This window comes from Neolamprologus multifasciatus, chromosome 3 (assembly GCF_963576455.1).
Source record: "Neolamprologus multifasciatus chromosome 3, fNeoMul1.2, whole genome shotgun sequence".
NCBI lineage: Eukaryota > Metazoa > Chordata > Actinopteri > Cichliformes > Cichlidae > Neolamprologus > Neolamprologus multifasciatus.
Window position 1 is genome coordinate 18,845,978 of NC_140441.1, and position 17,789 is coordinate 18,863,766.

At 39.9% G+C, this 17,789-nt stretch overlaps 1 protein-coding gene across 6 annotated transcripts in view; it reads left to right on the plus strand.

Annotated features, from left to right (window-relative positions):
- LOC146521866 (protein Dok-7-like) overlaps positions 1-16,656 on the plus strand; it is a 53,284-nt gene extending 36,628 nt beyond the window's left edge. For 5 of the 6 annotated variants that reach the window (XM_085140462.1, XM_085140472.1, XM_085140480.1 and 2 more), the window contains 2 exons: positions 4,944-5,123; positions 10,299-16,656. In XM_085140462.1, the coding sequence (XP_084996588.1) occupies positions 4,944-5,123; positions 10,299-10,435 (317 nt within the window). In that variant the 3' untranslated portion in view covers positions 10,436-16,656. The remainder of the gene's footprint in view (positions 1-4,943; positions 5,124-10,298) is intronic. The other variant, XM_085140488.1, reaches the window with a different exon arrangement.
- The last annotated feature ends 1,133 nt before the right edge of the window (positions 16,657-17,789 follow it).

Sequence of the window (17,789 nt, forward strand, 5' to 3'; positions counted from 1 at the left end):
ATCTGTGACAGGGTAATTGCAACAAGAGAAATATGAATCCATGTTGGCGCATATATAATACTGTAGGAATCATTGTTTTATTTACTATAAGACGGTTATAGACATTCTACTACAGAGTCCACACTCTGATTAGTGTTTCTGTTTGTAGTTGTGAAATGCCCTCAACCAAGCTGCTTTGTGTTGCTTTGACTAATAATGGCAGAAGATAAATAAAAATCTTTTCTGTGATCCAGATCTACTCTTTAATCTTCAAACATCAATGCACACACAGCAACGGACTCAAAGAAAGGTAAATAAATGTTCACAGGCAGATCAGCAGTGTTTGCATTGTTAGGAACACAGTGCGTCTGTAAGGGTCTGGGCTTTTTGAATTCTTTTTGTTTTCTTTTTAGTTGATGATGAAACATTTTTTGTTGACATTATACTTGAAAAAGATAACACAGGCTCTGTTTGTGTATTGTAGCTCAACTATGATCCTTGAGGGTAAATCAGGGAAAAATGTATTTGCATTGGTGCATTTTTCAACAATTCACTCTTTTTTTGGGGGGTCATATATTAATATAAAAACAGATATTGTTTTTCCCTAAAATAATTTCAAAGAAATTATATATGATTTACTGTTTGGACTCCACTTGTACACAATGAATACGAGACTTTGTGTGGGTTTTTTTTTCATATTTTTTAATAGTGCTGAAAATAAAGTGAAGCTATAAAACTATAGTATTAAATAATTAGTTAATCATTTGATCAGTTTTGCATTGCATTTCAAACATCAGCAGATAAAAAAGATATTCATGAACAGTAGGGATGGGAATTGTAAACTGGTTCCTGTTCCCAGTCTTCCAATTCCTTGGGATTGTTAGTCTGCCTGCCAATTGATCCCACTTATCATTTCTTGCACTCTTGCAACGATCAACTGTTTTCAGTTCTCGTGTCAGAGGAGGGAAATGGCGACACAGTCTAGAATGTGGATATGAACAAAGACGAGATAAATGGTCTTTGTGGGCAACGTTGAAAACTGCATCCAGGACAGAAACAACCACATTATGCCAACACGCCGCAACACGTTCTCACTCCCAAAGTGTAACATTTTACGCTAGGTGACAAATCGTCAACATATTACGTTTTCGGCTGCCCACCACGTTCCTAAATGACGACCTTGGAAAAATGAGGAAATATGAGAACCGTCTGGACTCAATCTACACATGTTCGCTCTTTTTCTTCAGATCGCTTACAAACACGCTATTTAACGTCATTAAAGTCCTGGTTAAGGTCATTACACTGGATTGCCATAACCCGCCGCGTACCATAAGAACGCCGAAGGTCTCCTTTCGCGTTCCTCAGGAACGCTGCGGGACGTGACAAAACGTCGGCATGTTATGCCTCGGGAGTGAGAACGGGCTGATTATGCTGCTGACTTTTTTCTTTTTGGAAGCAGTAATGAGCCTGCAGGCCCTGTTCCAACTTTCACAAGTTGATGGAATTGCCTTATCATGATCCAACACCACTGGCAGAAATACAGCCTCGAACCATGACACAGTATTCGCCATGTTTTGTAAATGGCTATAGATACTCACTGTTGTCTCTGTCTCCTGAACGTCTCCATGCACACGGATGGTTTGAACAAAAACATTTCAGCTTTAGTTTCATCACAGGCCCACTCCACTGATTCTTAGTTCAGTTGCTGCATAATTCGGATACTTTAGCCTTTTTCTTCCTGTTTCCCTTCTTTAAGAGTGGCTTCTTGACAGCAACGCTTCCACTTAAACCATTTCTGATGAAGCTTCAGTGAACAGTCGATGGATAACCTGAAGGCCCAGATGCATCTCTCAGGTCCTGAGTCAGCTCTATGTTGGGTTTATTAAGGACTTGAATTGCAGCTAAAGCTACAAGGACTGGCGTATATGATGTGTTTATGATAATCATTGAGTGCAAACATGTGAGTTGGCACTGTTGTTATGTGGTCACTGCAGGCCATAGTGTACGACTTGCATCACTTGCATGCTCATCAAACATTCAGTGACCCCTCGTGCTCTGTGATTGAGGATAGATTAGAGTCTTTCCTTCCACGCTCTGAGTTCAGTTGGAAAACAGTCCTCGGGTCTCAAAATCTTTTCTTTTTTTAAGTTATGGACCGCTAAAGATGAGAGGCAACATCTGGCTTGCTGTCAGCACGCAGTTAAAAAGCCAGCATCTGTGATGGTATAAAGGGTCATTAATGCACATAGCATGAGTAACATGTTTGGAGGCACCACTAACAATATGTTGAAAAATAGACACAGCTTTTGGAGCAACATATGCTGCCATGCAGATGATTTGATTATCAGGGAAAACCCATATGGAAAAGATATATATATATATACACACACACACACAGTGGGGCAAAAAAGTATTTAGCCCCAAAACATCACTGCTCTTGAGAAGATCTGCATGGAGGAATGGGCCAAAATACCAGCTACTGTGTGTGCAAACCTGGTAAAGACCTATAGTAAACGTTTGACCTCTGTTATTGCCAACAAAGGTTATGTTACAAAGTATTGAGTTGTATTTTTGTTATTGACCAAATACTTATTTTCCACCCTGATTTACGAATAAATTCTTTACAAATCCTACCATGTGAATTCATGGATTTTTTTTTCACATTCTGTCTCTCACAGTTGAAGTGTACCTCTGGTGCAAATTACTGACCTCTGTCATCATTTTAAGTGGGGGAACTTGCACAATCGGTGGCTGACCAAATACTTTTTTGCCCCACTGTGTGTATATATATATATATATATATATATATATATATATATATATATATATATATATATATATATATATATATATATATATATATATATATATATATATATATAGATAGAGATATATGAGATATATATATATATCTTATAAAGTTTTTATCTGTCTTGTATGAAACTTGTATGAAAAGCATACAAGAGTGAAAACACATATAAGATCCCTTGAAAAATTATATAATGAAACTTGTATGTTTTGTATACTTACTAAAAACAAATATGAAAGTAATGAGAAAGTGGCCACTTTCATGAGTAAATGAAAGTGGCCACTTTTTACTATTTCTTTTCCATATGGGAAGTCTTGCCTGTGATGCCAAACAACATTCTGCATGTTTACAAGAAAGCATCAAAGTGAAGGTGTCTGAAAATTGGATGTATCCGAAGTCCAGACCTTTAGATCGGATTTGGTGCATTATGAAACAATGAATTTGACAAAGAAGGCATAGTTGAGATCCTATTTTAGATGAGTCTGTGAAAATGTTTATATTTCAACATTATAGTAATTCTTTCCCTTAGTTCCCAGACACCGTGCTGATAATCATGCCCCTGTCCCAACAAATTCAAATGGGCAAATGTGTTAAAAAGAACAAAACAGATATTTATACATCGAAACTCTGATAGTGTGACTGCCATGGCTCATCTATTTTGTGCTGGTAGACAACTTTTTGTACCTGTCATGTAAGCCCATCAACCAGGTTAGATGATTCCTATGAAAAGTACTGCAGTACTTGTTGTAGTAAAACCACAAAGCATGTAGATTAATTTGGCTTTCTTGACTCTCATTTGCACAAAATTAAAGTGACAGCAAACGTTTATATCACCGTTCAGGAGAAGTGATTTTCACTGGTCTCTATTCACAGAGCAGTATTCAAGTTATGCTAATTTCAAGATATCCTTGAGCGTACTGTACTCTGGTTTTGAAGGTTGCAGCTATCACTGCATTAATGCATACCCAGGCACCACAAAAAAAAAAAAAAAAAGTGATGTGTGTCACAGAGCTGAAATATGCACATATTTTATGTAGTGGTTGTTCTGAAGCTGTATCACTGAGATGCTGAACTAATCATTTCTGCAGCCAGCAGAAAACTTGACTGCAAATCTGCCTTTTTCAGCTTTTAGGTTTATGAAGATAAAGCTGTGAGCTGTTTATAATGTGTGTTTGACAGGGAAATCAAAGAGGTTTGGGTGTTCCTATTCAAGTTTTAATGAACTTTTGCTAATAGAAAAATTAGATTTTGCTCCATAAACCCTCAGATATTTGATCTGGACACGTTCATACACTATACAGCCGCATGACAAAACAGCTTGATGATGATTAAAAGAACAATTGAGTTTTACTTCCTCAAAGCATTCTGTGCTTCGAGGACGTAATGTGTATCCCATAAATTATCTCTGGGGCATATCAGCTAATTTCACATAATTAGTCTCTGGGGCGGGGAGAGAACCAATTCATCGTGAAACGCTGTGTTACTGTGCGACTGCCGATCCCATTAAAGCTACCGTTGTTTTTACTGCTGGAAACAGTATTGCTACTTGTGTTGTGGACGTCTGTATTTGAATAAATCTAACTGACACTGGGCTGCAGCCTGGAGAGCTGCTTAGACTGGAGGGTAAGTTTAGCTTTTGATTAAGGTTATAATGACAAAAACAAATCCAGTTTCAAAAAAGTGTCAAAGTGTAAGTATGGTTCAATTTAATCTTTTAATTATTATCAGTTCTGAGAAAGACTTGATTGTTACTGTGTGCCGTCATAGCCCGTTTGAGCTTGTCTCTCTATGCCACGGGAATCCTCACGACAGGAAATCTAAACATGGGCTGTTGCACTCGGGCAGCATTTATCATAATAAGAAACACAAACTGTCTAGAAAACACAAGTGAATCTAGAAATACGTGTAGTGGGTGTTCATTGTGCTGAACCCAGGTGGCATTGTTCTTTTATGTTTTTAATAGATTTTGGTTGACGGTGAAGGCTTGGAGGTGCAAAAAAAACATAGCATATTATCAACAGGACAAATTGCTTGTTATTTTTAGTTTCTGTGGGGGATTTTTGTTAAAAACAAGTGTTCACACGTTAAAAAAAGAAAAAGCATGACAGAAACGAACCTAACACCGTCTGAGCTTAATTTACTCTCGCATTTTCAGGGGCCGTGTTTGTGTTCCCCCCAGAGGCTCCGCTTGCTGAAAGACCTCGTGGTGAAGGTGTGACGTATGTGAATATTCCTGTTAGCCCCACATCCAAGAAGCAGCTCAACTACATGGAGCTGGAGCTGCAGGATCCTGTGCACGGCACTAAAGCGGCTGCCGCACATCTGCCAGCTCAGAGTAAGGAGGCATGAATATCTTCTGGTTAGTAAAGGAGATAAACGCCAAATAGTTGGTGTCTGAGGAATGAATGTTCTGCTTTTGATTTATACATATAACTGCAAACGGCAGCTGTGAGGAACAGTCAGGGTGGACACTTGGAAAATTGTCATGTTACAAGATTATAGTTTAAAGGATGTCACCAAGACTGTGTTTTATTTGTCCAATAAGAGCATTAATCTGCAGAGAGCTTTTTGATTGGTGGTGCAGAATTGCTTATTGAAAGCAGGTTTAAAGGGAACTGATCTAAGAAGAGACTGTGGCAATTCACTGCAACCACCACATGATGCTGTAAGCTTAAGTATAGAACAGAAAAAGTTTGTCTGATTAATAAATCTTTAAATTTTAATAGGCTGGGTATTGAAGTGCGCTGTTGTCTTTTTTGGCACAAGGAAATGTCTCCAAGACCGGCTGTTAAACTTTCAAATATTACAAACTGAAACAAATTCTCAGCCTTGTGTAGTTATTTTCAGTCGGTCTGCAGCGCACGTCTTCCATTAAACTTTGAACAAGCTACCAAGAAATGTTGTAATGACATTTATAACTAGGGATGGGTACCGGTATCCGGTGCCATCATGGCACCGGTTCTGACATAAACGGTAGTAACCAGACCGAAAAGCAGCGCGCATTTCGGTGCTTTATTTCGGTGCTTTTTTTTCCTGAGCTGTGATACACTTTCTTCTTCCTTACATTTCTATTGGCGGTTGGCAAACAACTGAAAGGTGCATTACCGCCACCAACTGGTATGGAATGATACACTTTAGATTCTAGCCAATCATTTTACGTTTCGAGGATAGTAGGCGGGTCCAGGTGTTCTTTTAGAGCAGAGCTACAGATTAAAAATGCCCAAGGCAAAGCGGTCAAAAGTCTGGCTGTACTTCACAGCAAAAGATGCAAACTCAGCAGCCTGCAACAAGTGCTTTAAGCTGATACTGTCAAAGGAGGTCACACTTTAAATCCGATGAACCTAGCCCTGCCAGTGTAGCAGAAATGATGATGGCAGCAGCAGCCGTTCTTCTCTGCGTGAGTAGCTTAATTTTGTTCGTGTGTAATTTACGTTGAGTAAGCTAACCGCGTTATTAAATTAATGCATGTAACGTGAACTAGCAAACACCATCATAGCTACATGCGGCTGTCTTCTTGTTTGATGGCAGATACTCCCTTCACCCTGGCCAAAAAGGCTAAAATGACCGAAGAAAAAGTGGAAAACAGCTAAACATGAGAGGTTTTTGGACAAAGTTTGTGTTTTTTCCATTGTTTAAGCACTGCTTCCAGCCCAGAGTGATACCATATATGCCCTATACCTGCAGAAAAGACTAACATTGTTATCTTTTTACAAAAAAACAGCTGAACATGAGAGGTTTTTGGACCAATTTTGTGTTTTCCATTCTTTAAGCACCGGTTTGGGCACCGTTTAAGCACCGGCACCGTTTCAAAAGTACCGGTTTGGCACCGGTATCGGATAAAACCTAAACGATACCCATCCCTATTTATAACCCACAAAAGATGAATCCTAATGAATCTGCTAATCCTGAATTTTTATGTCCACCTCAATGCACTTCTTTTACTGGCTGCATGTTACAGCACCACCAGATAGTGAGCAGGAACATTTGTCCAATGTTTTCATTTAGCACCAATTTCCTGTAAAACTTCCTTACTAACCTAAGCTATAGTTTGTCTTTAGTGCCTGTTACCACCATGGATTGCTGACAGTGTGAAAGCTGCCTGTCATAAAGATCCCCTATGAACAAGCACATGTTGGCGTGAGGGGAAGTAAAAGAAGCTGCGGACGAACTATTAGAGTTAGCGTTAGTCAGGTCTGATGAACCACGTCCTGCGTTTTTAGAGAGTAAGCTGTAAAATCATTGTTTCCTTTTATTCTCTCTTCAGATTGTCTTTGTATATTTGTGAGATTTTCCCGGGACTGTCCAAAATGCAAATTGTTGAATTTTAGAGACCACCTCCTTGATTTAAGAAACAAAATGACCTCAGTAATGCCCTGATACTCATAGTGTGAGGCATTTTTTTGCTTTTGCTCAATGTGCAAAAGTGTTCTGCGCAGCCAACAGATGCAAAAGAGCCAACTTGTAGTAAGCTGTTGTATCAGCGTTACGCAAGGATGAAAGCCATTGTAGTTACATATTTATGTGTAATTCTATTCGACCTACTCAGAGTTACTGGAATCGCTCGCAAACAATTGAGATGATTTCCTCTCATCTTGGTAAAAGACAGCTGAGTCCTTGTCATCGGAGCCGTAATTGACAGACAAGTTGGCCACTAGCGTCACTGCCCTCGAGAATACGAACAGCGCGGCTTGAGCTCTGACATGAGGGAGGTTAATGTCTAATGTCAGCAATACAGTTTATATCCCAGCATGTGGCCTCATTAATCTGTCACCTGGGAGGAGGAGTGTCCTATTTCGGCACTGAAAGGGGGTCGCAGGGCATTCAGATCACAGCTGTAAACTCAGTGGCCCTAATGGGACCCTCCTCCAGGGACTATTTATGTGTCGTGAGGAGCCGGTTTTGATGTTCTCAATTCTGACACTGTAAGGCGACAGGACTCTAACAGGAGACGCATATTGGTGCACGAGGACGGATTTTGTGGGTTTAAACTCTGACATTTTGCTTATATGATTTCCACACAAGGTATACATTATGGTAATGTGCATATGGAAGACAGTGCATGACAGGAATGTTAAAAGCTTCAGCTAAATCATTTGCATATGATTTGTGTTGTGATGCGCTGTCTCATTCTTGAAGCAGGCAGACTGGCATTGAGGGCAGAGGTGTGTGTGTGTGTGTGTGTGTGTGTGTGTGTGTGTGTGTGTGTGTGTGTGTGTGTGTGTGTGTGTGTGTGTGTGTGTGTGTGTGTGTATATACCGTATTTTCTGGACAATAGAGCGCACCTGTATATAAGCCGCATCTGCTCTATTTAAAAAAACAAAACAAAACAAAAAAAGATATATAAGGCCAGTACATTTTCAAGTTCAGGCCACCTGCTTTTATGTCCTCTGAAAGCTTTTCTCGACTTTTGGCATTGCATGAGCTCTTCCCGCTGCTGCCTCCAACGTCTCACCATAGATTCATTGACGCTAAGCTTGCGTGCAGCAGTGCGGTTTCCTTCCTGGATAGCAAGATTGATGGCCTTCATCAAAAACTCATACGAATTACTTCGTGTGGTTTCCACGATGAAGCGGCGAGGATTTGAAAATAATTAATAATAATTACACCTTTGTATGAGCCTCATGGTTCAAAACCTAGGAAAAAAGTAGCGGCTTCCAGAAAATACGGTATATATATGTATGTATTAATGTTTTAAGATGATCTAGGAGTGTTTTTTGTCACTTCCACAATTAATGGTTCAAGTTCAAGAAATAATTATATCCCCTAACAATTCATTTCCATAATCTTGTTGACAAAACAATGTTGGGATTTAATGAAAAATGCCCAAAGACATCTGCAAATGTATAAACCAAAGGGAAACAAAGTAAATATTATGGAGTAAAATTTATAAACAACACTTTGCTGATGCCACCTTGCAGCCATTTATATCAGAAAAGTGAACTTTTGTATACTTGCATATGATTGATGGCTCATGAAGGGAAACCAAAGCCTTAGGCTAAATGCTTATCTCCGACTTAGCTAGGCTAATCAGTCGCTACAGGTAGGAGTGAAAGAATCTTAATATTATAAATGAAATCATAATTTAAAACTACATTTTATATTTACTGAGTTTATTTTTGTTTAATATAAAAAATTGATTGATGATTTGTAACATTTAAGAATCAGAATCAGAATCGTGTTTATTGGCCAAGTATATGTGCAGACACATACAGGGAATTTGGTTCCGGTAGATGGTGGCTCTCAAGCACAGCAATGTAAAACACACACACACACACACACACACCTACATATACGTGTGTATACATACATACACAAACACAGACATACATACACATACATACACAAAGCTGTGTAAACCAACTATAAATAACTAATCTAAACTTATATACATAAAATACAGAATGAAATGAAGTGAAATGAATACCACAGAATGTACATAAGGTGCAGTTGCAGTCTGGCAGTGGGAGCAGTGAGAGAAAAAGGCAAAAAAGCTAATTAATAAAGAAGGTGGGAAATGTTTTTTCACAGCACTGATATAAGAAAGCAAAGATTATTTATATAGTGCTTTTCAAGAATAGTATAAATTGCTTCACAATGTCAGACAGTAGAGCATTAAAACAGCATAAAAGGATAAAACCAAATAAAGGCACGTTTGCACAGGTGGGTCTTCACCTTCCTTTTAAAGGTATCAGCAGTGTCAACAGATCTTTAGTCTAGTGGAAGTGAGTTCCACAACATGGCAGCGAAAACCTCCTTTTATTCTCGACTTGGACTGAGGTACAACCAAGAAGCATTGATCAACTTACATCAGAGACCTAGCAGTTATGTATGGATGTAGAAATTCACTAATATAGGGAGGCACCACAAAGAGCTTGGAAAGTGATAATCAGAATCTGAAATTGAACTTTGAACTTTGTGGTGAGCCAGTTTAAAGAATCAGTGTCACAAGGGACCTTTCAGAGGAACTGGTGAGAAACCTTACGGCAACATTCTGGGCTATCCAAGGATGCGATCCAGAGATAATTTGGTCAGTGAAAGTAATAACAAATTAAAACAATAACAATAAAGTGAGACAAAATACACAATTGGCTGCCATCCGGTTATTTATAAGACAAATAATTTGGTAACATTGAATGACATGTACAACTGGGCATCATCTCAAACAATGATATGAGGTGTCTTCAAAGAAGACAGGCCCCAAAAATGAACCTTGGGGCGCACCACAAGATAAAATAGTAGAAGAGGACAGGAATTTGGCAGAAGCGCCTGAAAAGCTTCTGTGAGTGAGGTAAACGTACGATATGATATTGTATGATACTGATACACTCGTTGGAATATTTCTAAAATGACAAGCTAATTTTCAAAATTTCCATTGTCAGATTAATCATCTAATAGTTTCTGCTCTGTCTGTAACCACATGCAGCTGGTTTTGTGTGCAGCACAACACTGATGAATAATTAAATGCTATACTGATTGAGTTAAAAGAAGTCCCACTTTTGTGTCTTGACAGGGAAGAGCTCCACCAAGTACGCCCAAATTGACATCACTGCCACAGAGATGGCCCACAAAGTCGGCACGCTGCACGCTCTGGGTCGGCAGGAGGGCCTGCACACTCTGGAGCTGAGAAGAAAGGGGACGCCACATTGAATTTTCCTTCACTCAAACGTTGATCTCAGCAGGATTTTCTTTCACAACAGCAGAACTACAACATCAGACTATAACGTTAGCAGGAAACGTGGCTCTGAGGGCCTTACTGTGGGATTCCTTCTCTATTCTGTTCCATCTTTTGAATACAGATATCTTTGAAAGCAACCTCAGCCAGTTTACAAAACCCAGAATCCCAGAAAAATGTATTCTGTCCAATGTCTACTTGTTAGATCGAGACTGTAGTCACGAAGGAGCTGGAATATGGAGCTGGCTTTAGAAAGGTTTGGCTCTTAGTCATGAGATTTCACAACATTTTTTTGTGAACTCCAACATCTCATTAAATGGCATTACGCTGCTCCTTGAGCTCCAGGCTCTCTAGAAGTTGGATGAGCAAACCCTGGGCTGAGTCAGGGGCCTCACTAATGCCCCAGAGCAAAGGCACTTCACAGCTCACTCAAGCCATCACTAATTGTGTGCTGTTTTTGTCCTTGTGTGGGTAAAAAAAGAAAGGTAGGGTGTTGGCAGGAAAGGAAGTGGAAACAGTGTTTGTTCTCACAAGGAGTTCGCACACATTTATTCCTCAGTAATCTGTAATTCCATATGTAGTTGCACATAACTCTTTCTGTGTTTCAAATTTAGGAAAGCTTACCAGCCGGTCTTACTCAGAGTGATGCAAAATTCAGAGTAGCTTGATGCGTAAAAAAAAGAGTTTTTGTGTAAAAGTAGCACAAGTACTGTATTTTCTGGACTATAGAGCGCACCTGTATATAAGCCGCAGATATCTATGTTGAAAAATTAGATATTTACTGCATGTACAGAACAATTTTGTACTGTAAATGTACATGTATGTACCTGAACAGATTCTTTCAGTGCCTTTTAACGGCAGCAACTTAGCTGATTAAAACGGAACAGAAACAAAAGAAAATAACCGGTATTAGGATCCACTGACAGACATCAGAAAAGGATGCTTTTCGCATGCGGCCAGTTTTTGTGAATGACTTGTCATCCAAGTCTCCCACTCAACCCGGAGTACAGCTTTAAATGCCCGATTCACACTGATGTCAAGTGGCTGCAAATACTTTGTTGTACCTCCAGTTTTAGGGCCCGCATGGCTTGGTGATAGAAGCTCCTCTTGAGTCTCTCTGTCCTTGCCCGGATGATGCGGAACCTTCTACCGGATTTCAGAAGTAGGAACAGTTTGTTGCCAGGATGGGACGGGTCCTTCAGTATCTGTGCTGTTCTAGTCCGGCATCCCGCTTCAGGTGTAGGTGTCCTGAAGCGGGGCGAGAGCAATCCTGCAGCAGCGTTCTGCTGTACGGATCACTCTCTGAAGAGCTTTTTGGTCCTATTCCCAAACCACGATGTCATGTTCTGTGTGAGGATGCTCTCCACAGCGCCTGTATAGAAAATCCCGAGGATCTCTGGAGAGACCCTGAACTTCCTCAGCTGTCGTAGGTGGTACAGGCGCTGCCTAGCCTTTTTGGTCTGGACCTGAATGTGGGCAGACCATGTCAGATCTGAGGAGATGTGGACACCGAGATACTTGAAGGACTGCACCCTTTCCACTGGAGCTCCATTGATGATAATGGGCTTGTAGTCTGTGCTGCCTCCTTCTGAAGTCCACCACCAGCTCCTTGGTCTTGCCAACGTTCAGCTGGAGATGGTTATCCTAGCACCATGATGCCAGATGGACAGGTTTTTACATCTCATAAATCTGAAACACCACGACGGCCCAGCTTTGAAATCTTCAATATTAATTTCGCGGACGATTGTTTTGGCTTTCAGTCGGATCTGTACAGTGAGTACACCTCGGCCACCTGCTCTCTGTGTATTCACCCAGTCCTCCAGGACATTTTCAAGTTCAGGCCACCTGCTTTTATGTCTTCTGAAAGCTTTTCTCGACTTTTGGCATTGCATGAGCCCTTCCCGCTGCCGCCTCCAACGTCTCACCATAGATTCATTGACGCTAAGCTTGCGTGCAGCAGCGCGGTTTCCTTCCTGGATAGCAAGATTGATGGCCTTAAACTTAAAACTCATATGAACTTCTTCGTGTGGTTTCCACGATAAAGGGGCGAGGATTTGAAAATAATTACCAGTTGGTAATTTGTTGTGCGTTTTCTGTCTGCTAAAGAAGAAGTAGCATATTCTTCTTTGCATTGATTTTCCGTCTATCTTGTTTTTGATTCCAATTCCGGTGAGAGCGCCCCTAGCAGTGGAAGAAAAATCCACAGAATAGCCACACCTTTGTATAAGCCTCATGGTTCAAAACCTAGGAAAAAAGTAGCGGCTTATAGTCCAGAAAATACGGTAATGGTTCTGCATAACACTTCCACTTTATGCGTGGTGACTCTTGTTAGCCTGGCTCTAACTAATGGGAAAAAGATCAGTTGCTGCCATACATTTTCCCTCCTGCTTCCCAGTTCATATACAATTGGGTTTAATTTGGGAAAGTCTTCATAAATAATGCAAAGCTAAGAAGAATTGTTTTTATTTTTTATTTTATTTTTTTTAAATCAGTGGCCGTTTTGTCATTATAAAATGTTTTTTTTTCTAATCACCTCCCTGAAGCTATTAGCGTTTTTGTTATTCCATACTGTGTGTCTGTGTGTGGATATTGGCATTTTACTGCAGTATTGAAAATAGCTTGTATTTGTAGCGCTACTCATCTTGATAAAGCCAGTATTGCTTTTTTTATGTTCTATTCACATACCACTGTTTTGATTAGCTGTAAATATATTTTCTTTCTATTTGGGTGGACTGTCATAAAATGTGAAGGTGTTTCTGTACAGTAAGCATGTATGGAAAGGGTTCGAGGATGGCATCTGCTTCCTAAGGATCTACTTTTTTCATGTGATACTATTTTTCTTGTAAATTATTTATGTTAACACTGCTTTGATGTGTTCTTTCTTTTTCTTTTTCTAGAACAACAGTAGATCTCATATGGCTCTCCCTCCATGTACAGCTGTAAACCTGTTGGGTACCATATTATATAAATCAGCCTTACCATTGATGTGTTTGCTTCATTCAACTGTAACACCACTGGTTTATAATGCAGATAGCACAAATAATATTAATACCGATCATCTTATTACAAACTAGCTATACATATCTAACTTTTTTTATTATCATGCTGGAAATGTTTTTTTTCTGTTAACACTGAAGACTTAGGCTTGAAAGCTGAGTCAGTAACACTAAGGGTGCAGCTTGCAGACACTCTGTAGCTCAAATTTTTACTCATTTATTACAGAAAGAAAGACGAGATGTTTTGATAATTGATGGGCAAACTGGGAAAGTAACAGAAGTATTACATTGATAATACATTGAGCATAAATGTCCAGCTTTATGTGCAGAAAAAGTGAACATGCACAAATTAATATATGGTATTATATGTCACACTGCATTGATGGACAGAGTTTCAATAATGTGAGGTGATTACGAAACGCTCCTCCATGTACAAATTTGACTTAAAAAAAAAGCTTCTCCAGATAAACCCTTAGTTGTCTTTGCCCAGATTTGAAGTCAGTTATTAAATATTGAAAAAAAAAAAACCCTGCAAAGGTGCCTTTATTGATCTGATGCAGGAATATCAGCCAAAGACAGACAGCATGGATGATAATGGAGACTGCCCGTGTGACCTCATCATGTCAGTTGCATCATATGATTTAGTATGGTGCTGTACATTCTGCTGGGTGTAGCAGAGGTGCTCAGAACATCATATATTTCTTGGTGTGTGTGAGTGTATTTCCACTTTCTACTGTGCGAGGTAGCTTACCATGGAAATCCTTTGCTCGCGGCAGATATTTGTCCCCTTGTTGCACAGAGGATATCAACATATAAAGAACACCTGTGAGAAAATCATAGTGAGGTGGTTGTGTTGGTTTACACAATATCTGATGTGGTGTTCACATTTAAACACGGGATCCAGTAAGCTGTTCAAAGGTTGATTTTTTTTTTTTTTAAACTAATGATAGTTAGGTAAGTTATCGTCCTGAAAGCTAGCATAACACAGTAATCTAATGTAACATAAGTAATATACAGTCACTGGTTACTTCATTAGTTACACATTGCCTGTACTGTTGACCTCCTGTTTGCTGTCAGAACTGCCTTCATTCTTCACTGCAAAGATTCAACAAGGTGCTGGAAACATTCATCAGAGATTTTTGTCCATGTTGACATGATACCATCACACAGATGCTGCAGATTTGTAGGCTGCACATCCATGATGTGACTTTCCCGTTCCATCACATTCCAAAGGGAACTCATTGTCACCTTCACGAACCAGTTTGAGATGATCTGAGCTTTCTGACATGGTGTGTTATCCTGCTGGAAGTAGCTAGCAGTAGATGGTTACACTGTGGTCACAATCAGATGGCTATGGTCAGAAAAGATACTATATCCCCAACCTCATTTCACAACCACCTGTGTAAACTGTTGAAACAAGGCAGGACAGATCCATGGTTTTATGTTCGTCTGACTCTATGCAATCCAAATCTTGCAGCAGAAATCAAGACTGATCAGACCAGACTTTTTTTTTTTTAAATCTTCTGTTGGACATTTTTGGTGAACCCCTGTGAGTTGTCTTCTTCTGCATTAGCCCATCTGCTTAAAGGTTCAACATGTTGTGCATTCAGAGATGCTCTTGATTTGAACAAGTGGTTATTTGAGTTAGGGATCTTTTCCTATCAGCTCAAAGCAGTCTGTCCATTCTTCTCTGGTGTGTCCAACTAATTGACAGAATGTAATGTAGTCAGCAAGGGTAAGGTTATTAAACGTTTAATTTTAAGAAACTGTCTTACTGAGACCAGATATTGATTAATCTGAGTTTCAAAGTGGCAATGCTCTAAAACTCTGATGGATGCCAAACTTCGTTTGTGCCCGAAATGCAGTGTATGCATGGACTGAGCCACAGGTCCAGTGCGGGAGCATACACTAATCGTCTCCAGTCAAAACATCTATCCAGGAAAGGATCTGTGAGCTGCTTGCCGTTGCAGGAGCTCTGGGAGAGAAAGTTCCCATACAGTTGCCCATTATTCTCAATCTAAGCTGCACATCAGCCTTTACAAATTTCAAATTAAAAGCTCCCTTACAGAGAGATTATCAATGGGGATTGTTCCCGCTCCATGTATTTTTAAGGTAGTCGTATCTTATCCACCAACTCTTAGTGAAAAATGATTAACAGTGACTTGTCACAGACTTGCACCCTGGACATTAATGTCACTGAACTGGAACGGAACCATATGGTGCAGTGAAGTGTTTCATGAAAACTCATTTACCTTAATAAATTTAAATGGAGAGAGCTGTTAAATTCATAAAGCATAATGGACTGCCTCTGTGGACAAATATTGATATAAATAAATTAATGTTAATGCCATTGAGAAACTAGTGGCAACAGTTTAATGAACTATGCAATTCCACAGACAGCTTGTAATTGCAGGACCTGCTTTCAAAGAAGGAAAAGCGGTTTTAATCTCTCCCGCTGTGCTTACCAACAGCGACATACACCACAGGCCTAATTCAGGACTACCATCTGTCTGCAAGAGCTGGAGACCTGGGACTCTAGATCTAGATTTGCGGGGCTTAAATTACTTGAGACTTCTCTACCTGAAGATTTCCCTTGCAATATTATGTGTAGGTGTTGACCTGAGGAAAATCAAAACTAGTATTTACACCACATGAGCCCATGAACGCCAGTCCACCACCCTGATTTTCTGAGTCCTGGAATGAGTTCATATAAAAAGGGGCTGTGCTGGCACTGGATGCTTAATCACACACGTGGGCAAGTTAGGAAGCAGACATTTAAAACGGGCTAAAAGCAACACATTTGCAGCAGCCAAAACCTGGAAGGAAAGCTGGAAGAAAATGTTCAGCTGGGCTTATCTATATCACTGCCTCAACATTAAGCCACGGGTAGATCTAAATAGAATTGTCTTCCCATTAACTTAATGTGTTGCTTAGATACTGTTCTAAGCAACTATTCCTATGGTACTATGGCCTCCCGGGAACATTTAACACCATCATGGTGTTAAATGTTCCTGGGAGCAAGTAAAGAACAAAAACACAGTTTAAAACATGAAATAGTCGTACTTACAAATCGTATAAAAGGTGAACTAGTAGGCTGCAAAGCTTTAGTGCTCTTTTATGTGTTGTACAGAGGCCAGGTGAACAGTGAAGTAGTTTTGGAATTACAGGAGCTGCAGCCATCTAGAATAAAATGAAGCAACAATAAGAAGCTTCTCGGATGAGAGGTGAAACGTCTTCAAGTAACTTAAAGAAGTCCAGACGCTTTTCTTTGTAAGCTCCTTTGACTACGATGACCTGGATGACTGAGAACCTTCACAGACAAGCAACAATAAAGTTCTTTATCCTGACAATCTGTATTCCTCATCTATCCCGGACTTTAAACCCTTCGTCAAGCAAAAAGGTTTCAAATTGTCTATAAAAAAAGAAAAAGGAGCAAAATGTCCAAATGACATTCTACTGAGAAAAGACTGCATATTTTTCCTCTAGGCTTGGTTTTAAAGATCTTTAGACTTGTTTGACATGCCCCGAAAGTCATCTTTTATGCTAGACTTGAGACTCGACTTAGGACTTGCTGTAAAATCTTGAGTGGCACTTAAGACTAGACTGAAAACTTGACACAGGAATTCATAAAATTTACTTTTCAACTTACTTTGAGAAAACGCAAGGAAATGTTTACACGTAGTTCACTACAGTTCACTGACTCAAACCATTAGTCAGAAGCCAGGTATGACCTAAAACGTCCATTTTTACACATGCAGCCAGTTTCAAATGTAGTGGCTCTGTAGTGTAGTGGTTTACACATTTGCCTAGCAAGCAAAAGAACCCCAGTTTGTTTTAAGGAGGATATATAAAGGCTATATCATTAAAACTGAACAGAACATTGAATGGAGTAGAGCTATAGAAGTGCTGATCAGTTAATCAAGTCTATTTGATAGCACCTGACTTGTACTTAAGCTCTAATCCCTATGAAGCATCAGAGGACCACATATTTTTTTCATATGTTTTGTTACTTAAAGCCTTAGAACTGAAAGAGGGTTTACTTTCTTTTAACTGGGGCGATCGTGGCTCAAGAGTTGCAAGTTCACCTTGTAATGGGAAGGTTGCCGGTTCGAGCCCCGGCTTGGACAGTCTCGGTCGTTGTGTCCTTGAGCAAGACACTTCACCTGCTGCCTACTGGTGGTGGTCAGAGGGCCCGGTGGCGCCAGTGTCTGGCAGCCTCGCCTCTGTCAGTGCGCCCCAGGGTGGCTGTGGCTACAATGTAGCTTGCCATCACCTGTGTGTGAATGGGTGGATGACTGGATGTGTAAAGCGCTTTGGGGTCCTTAGGGACTAG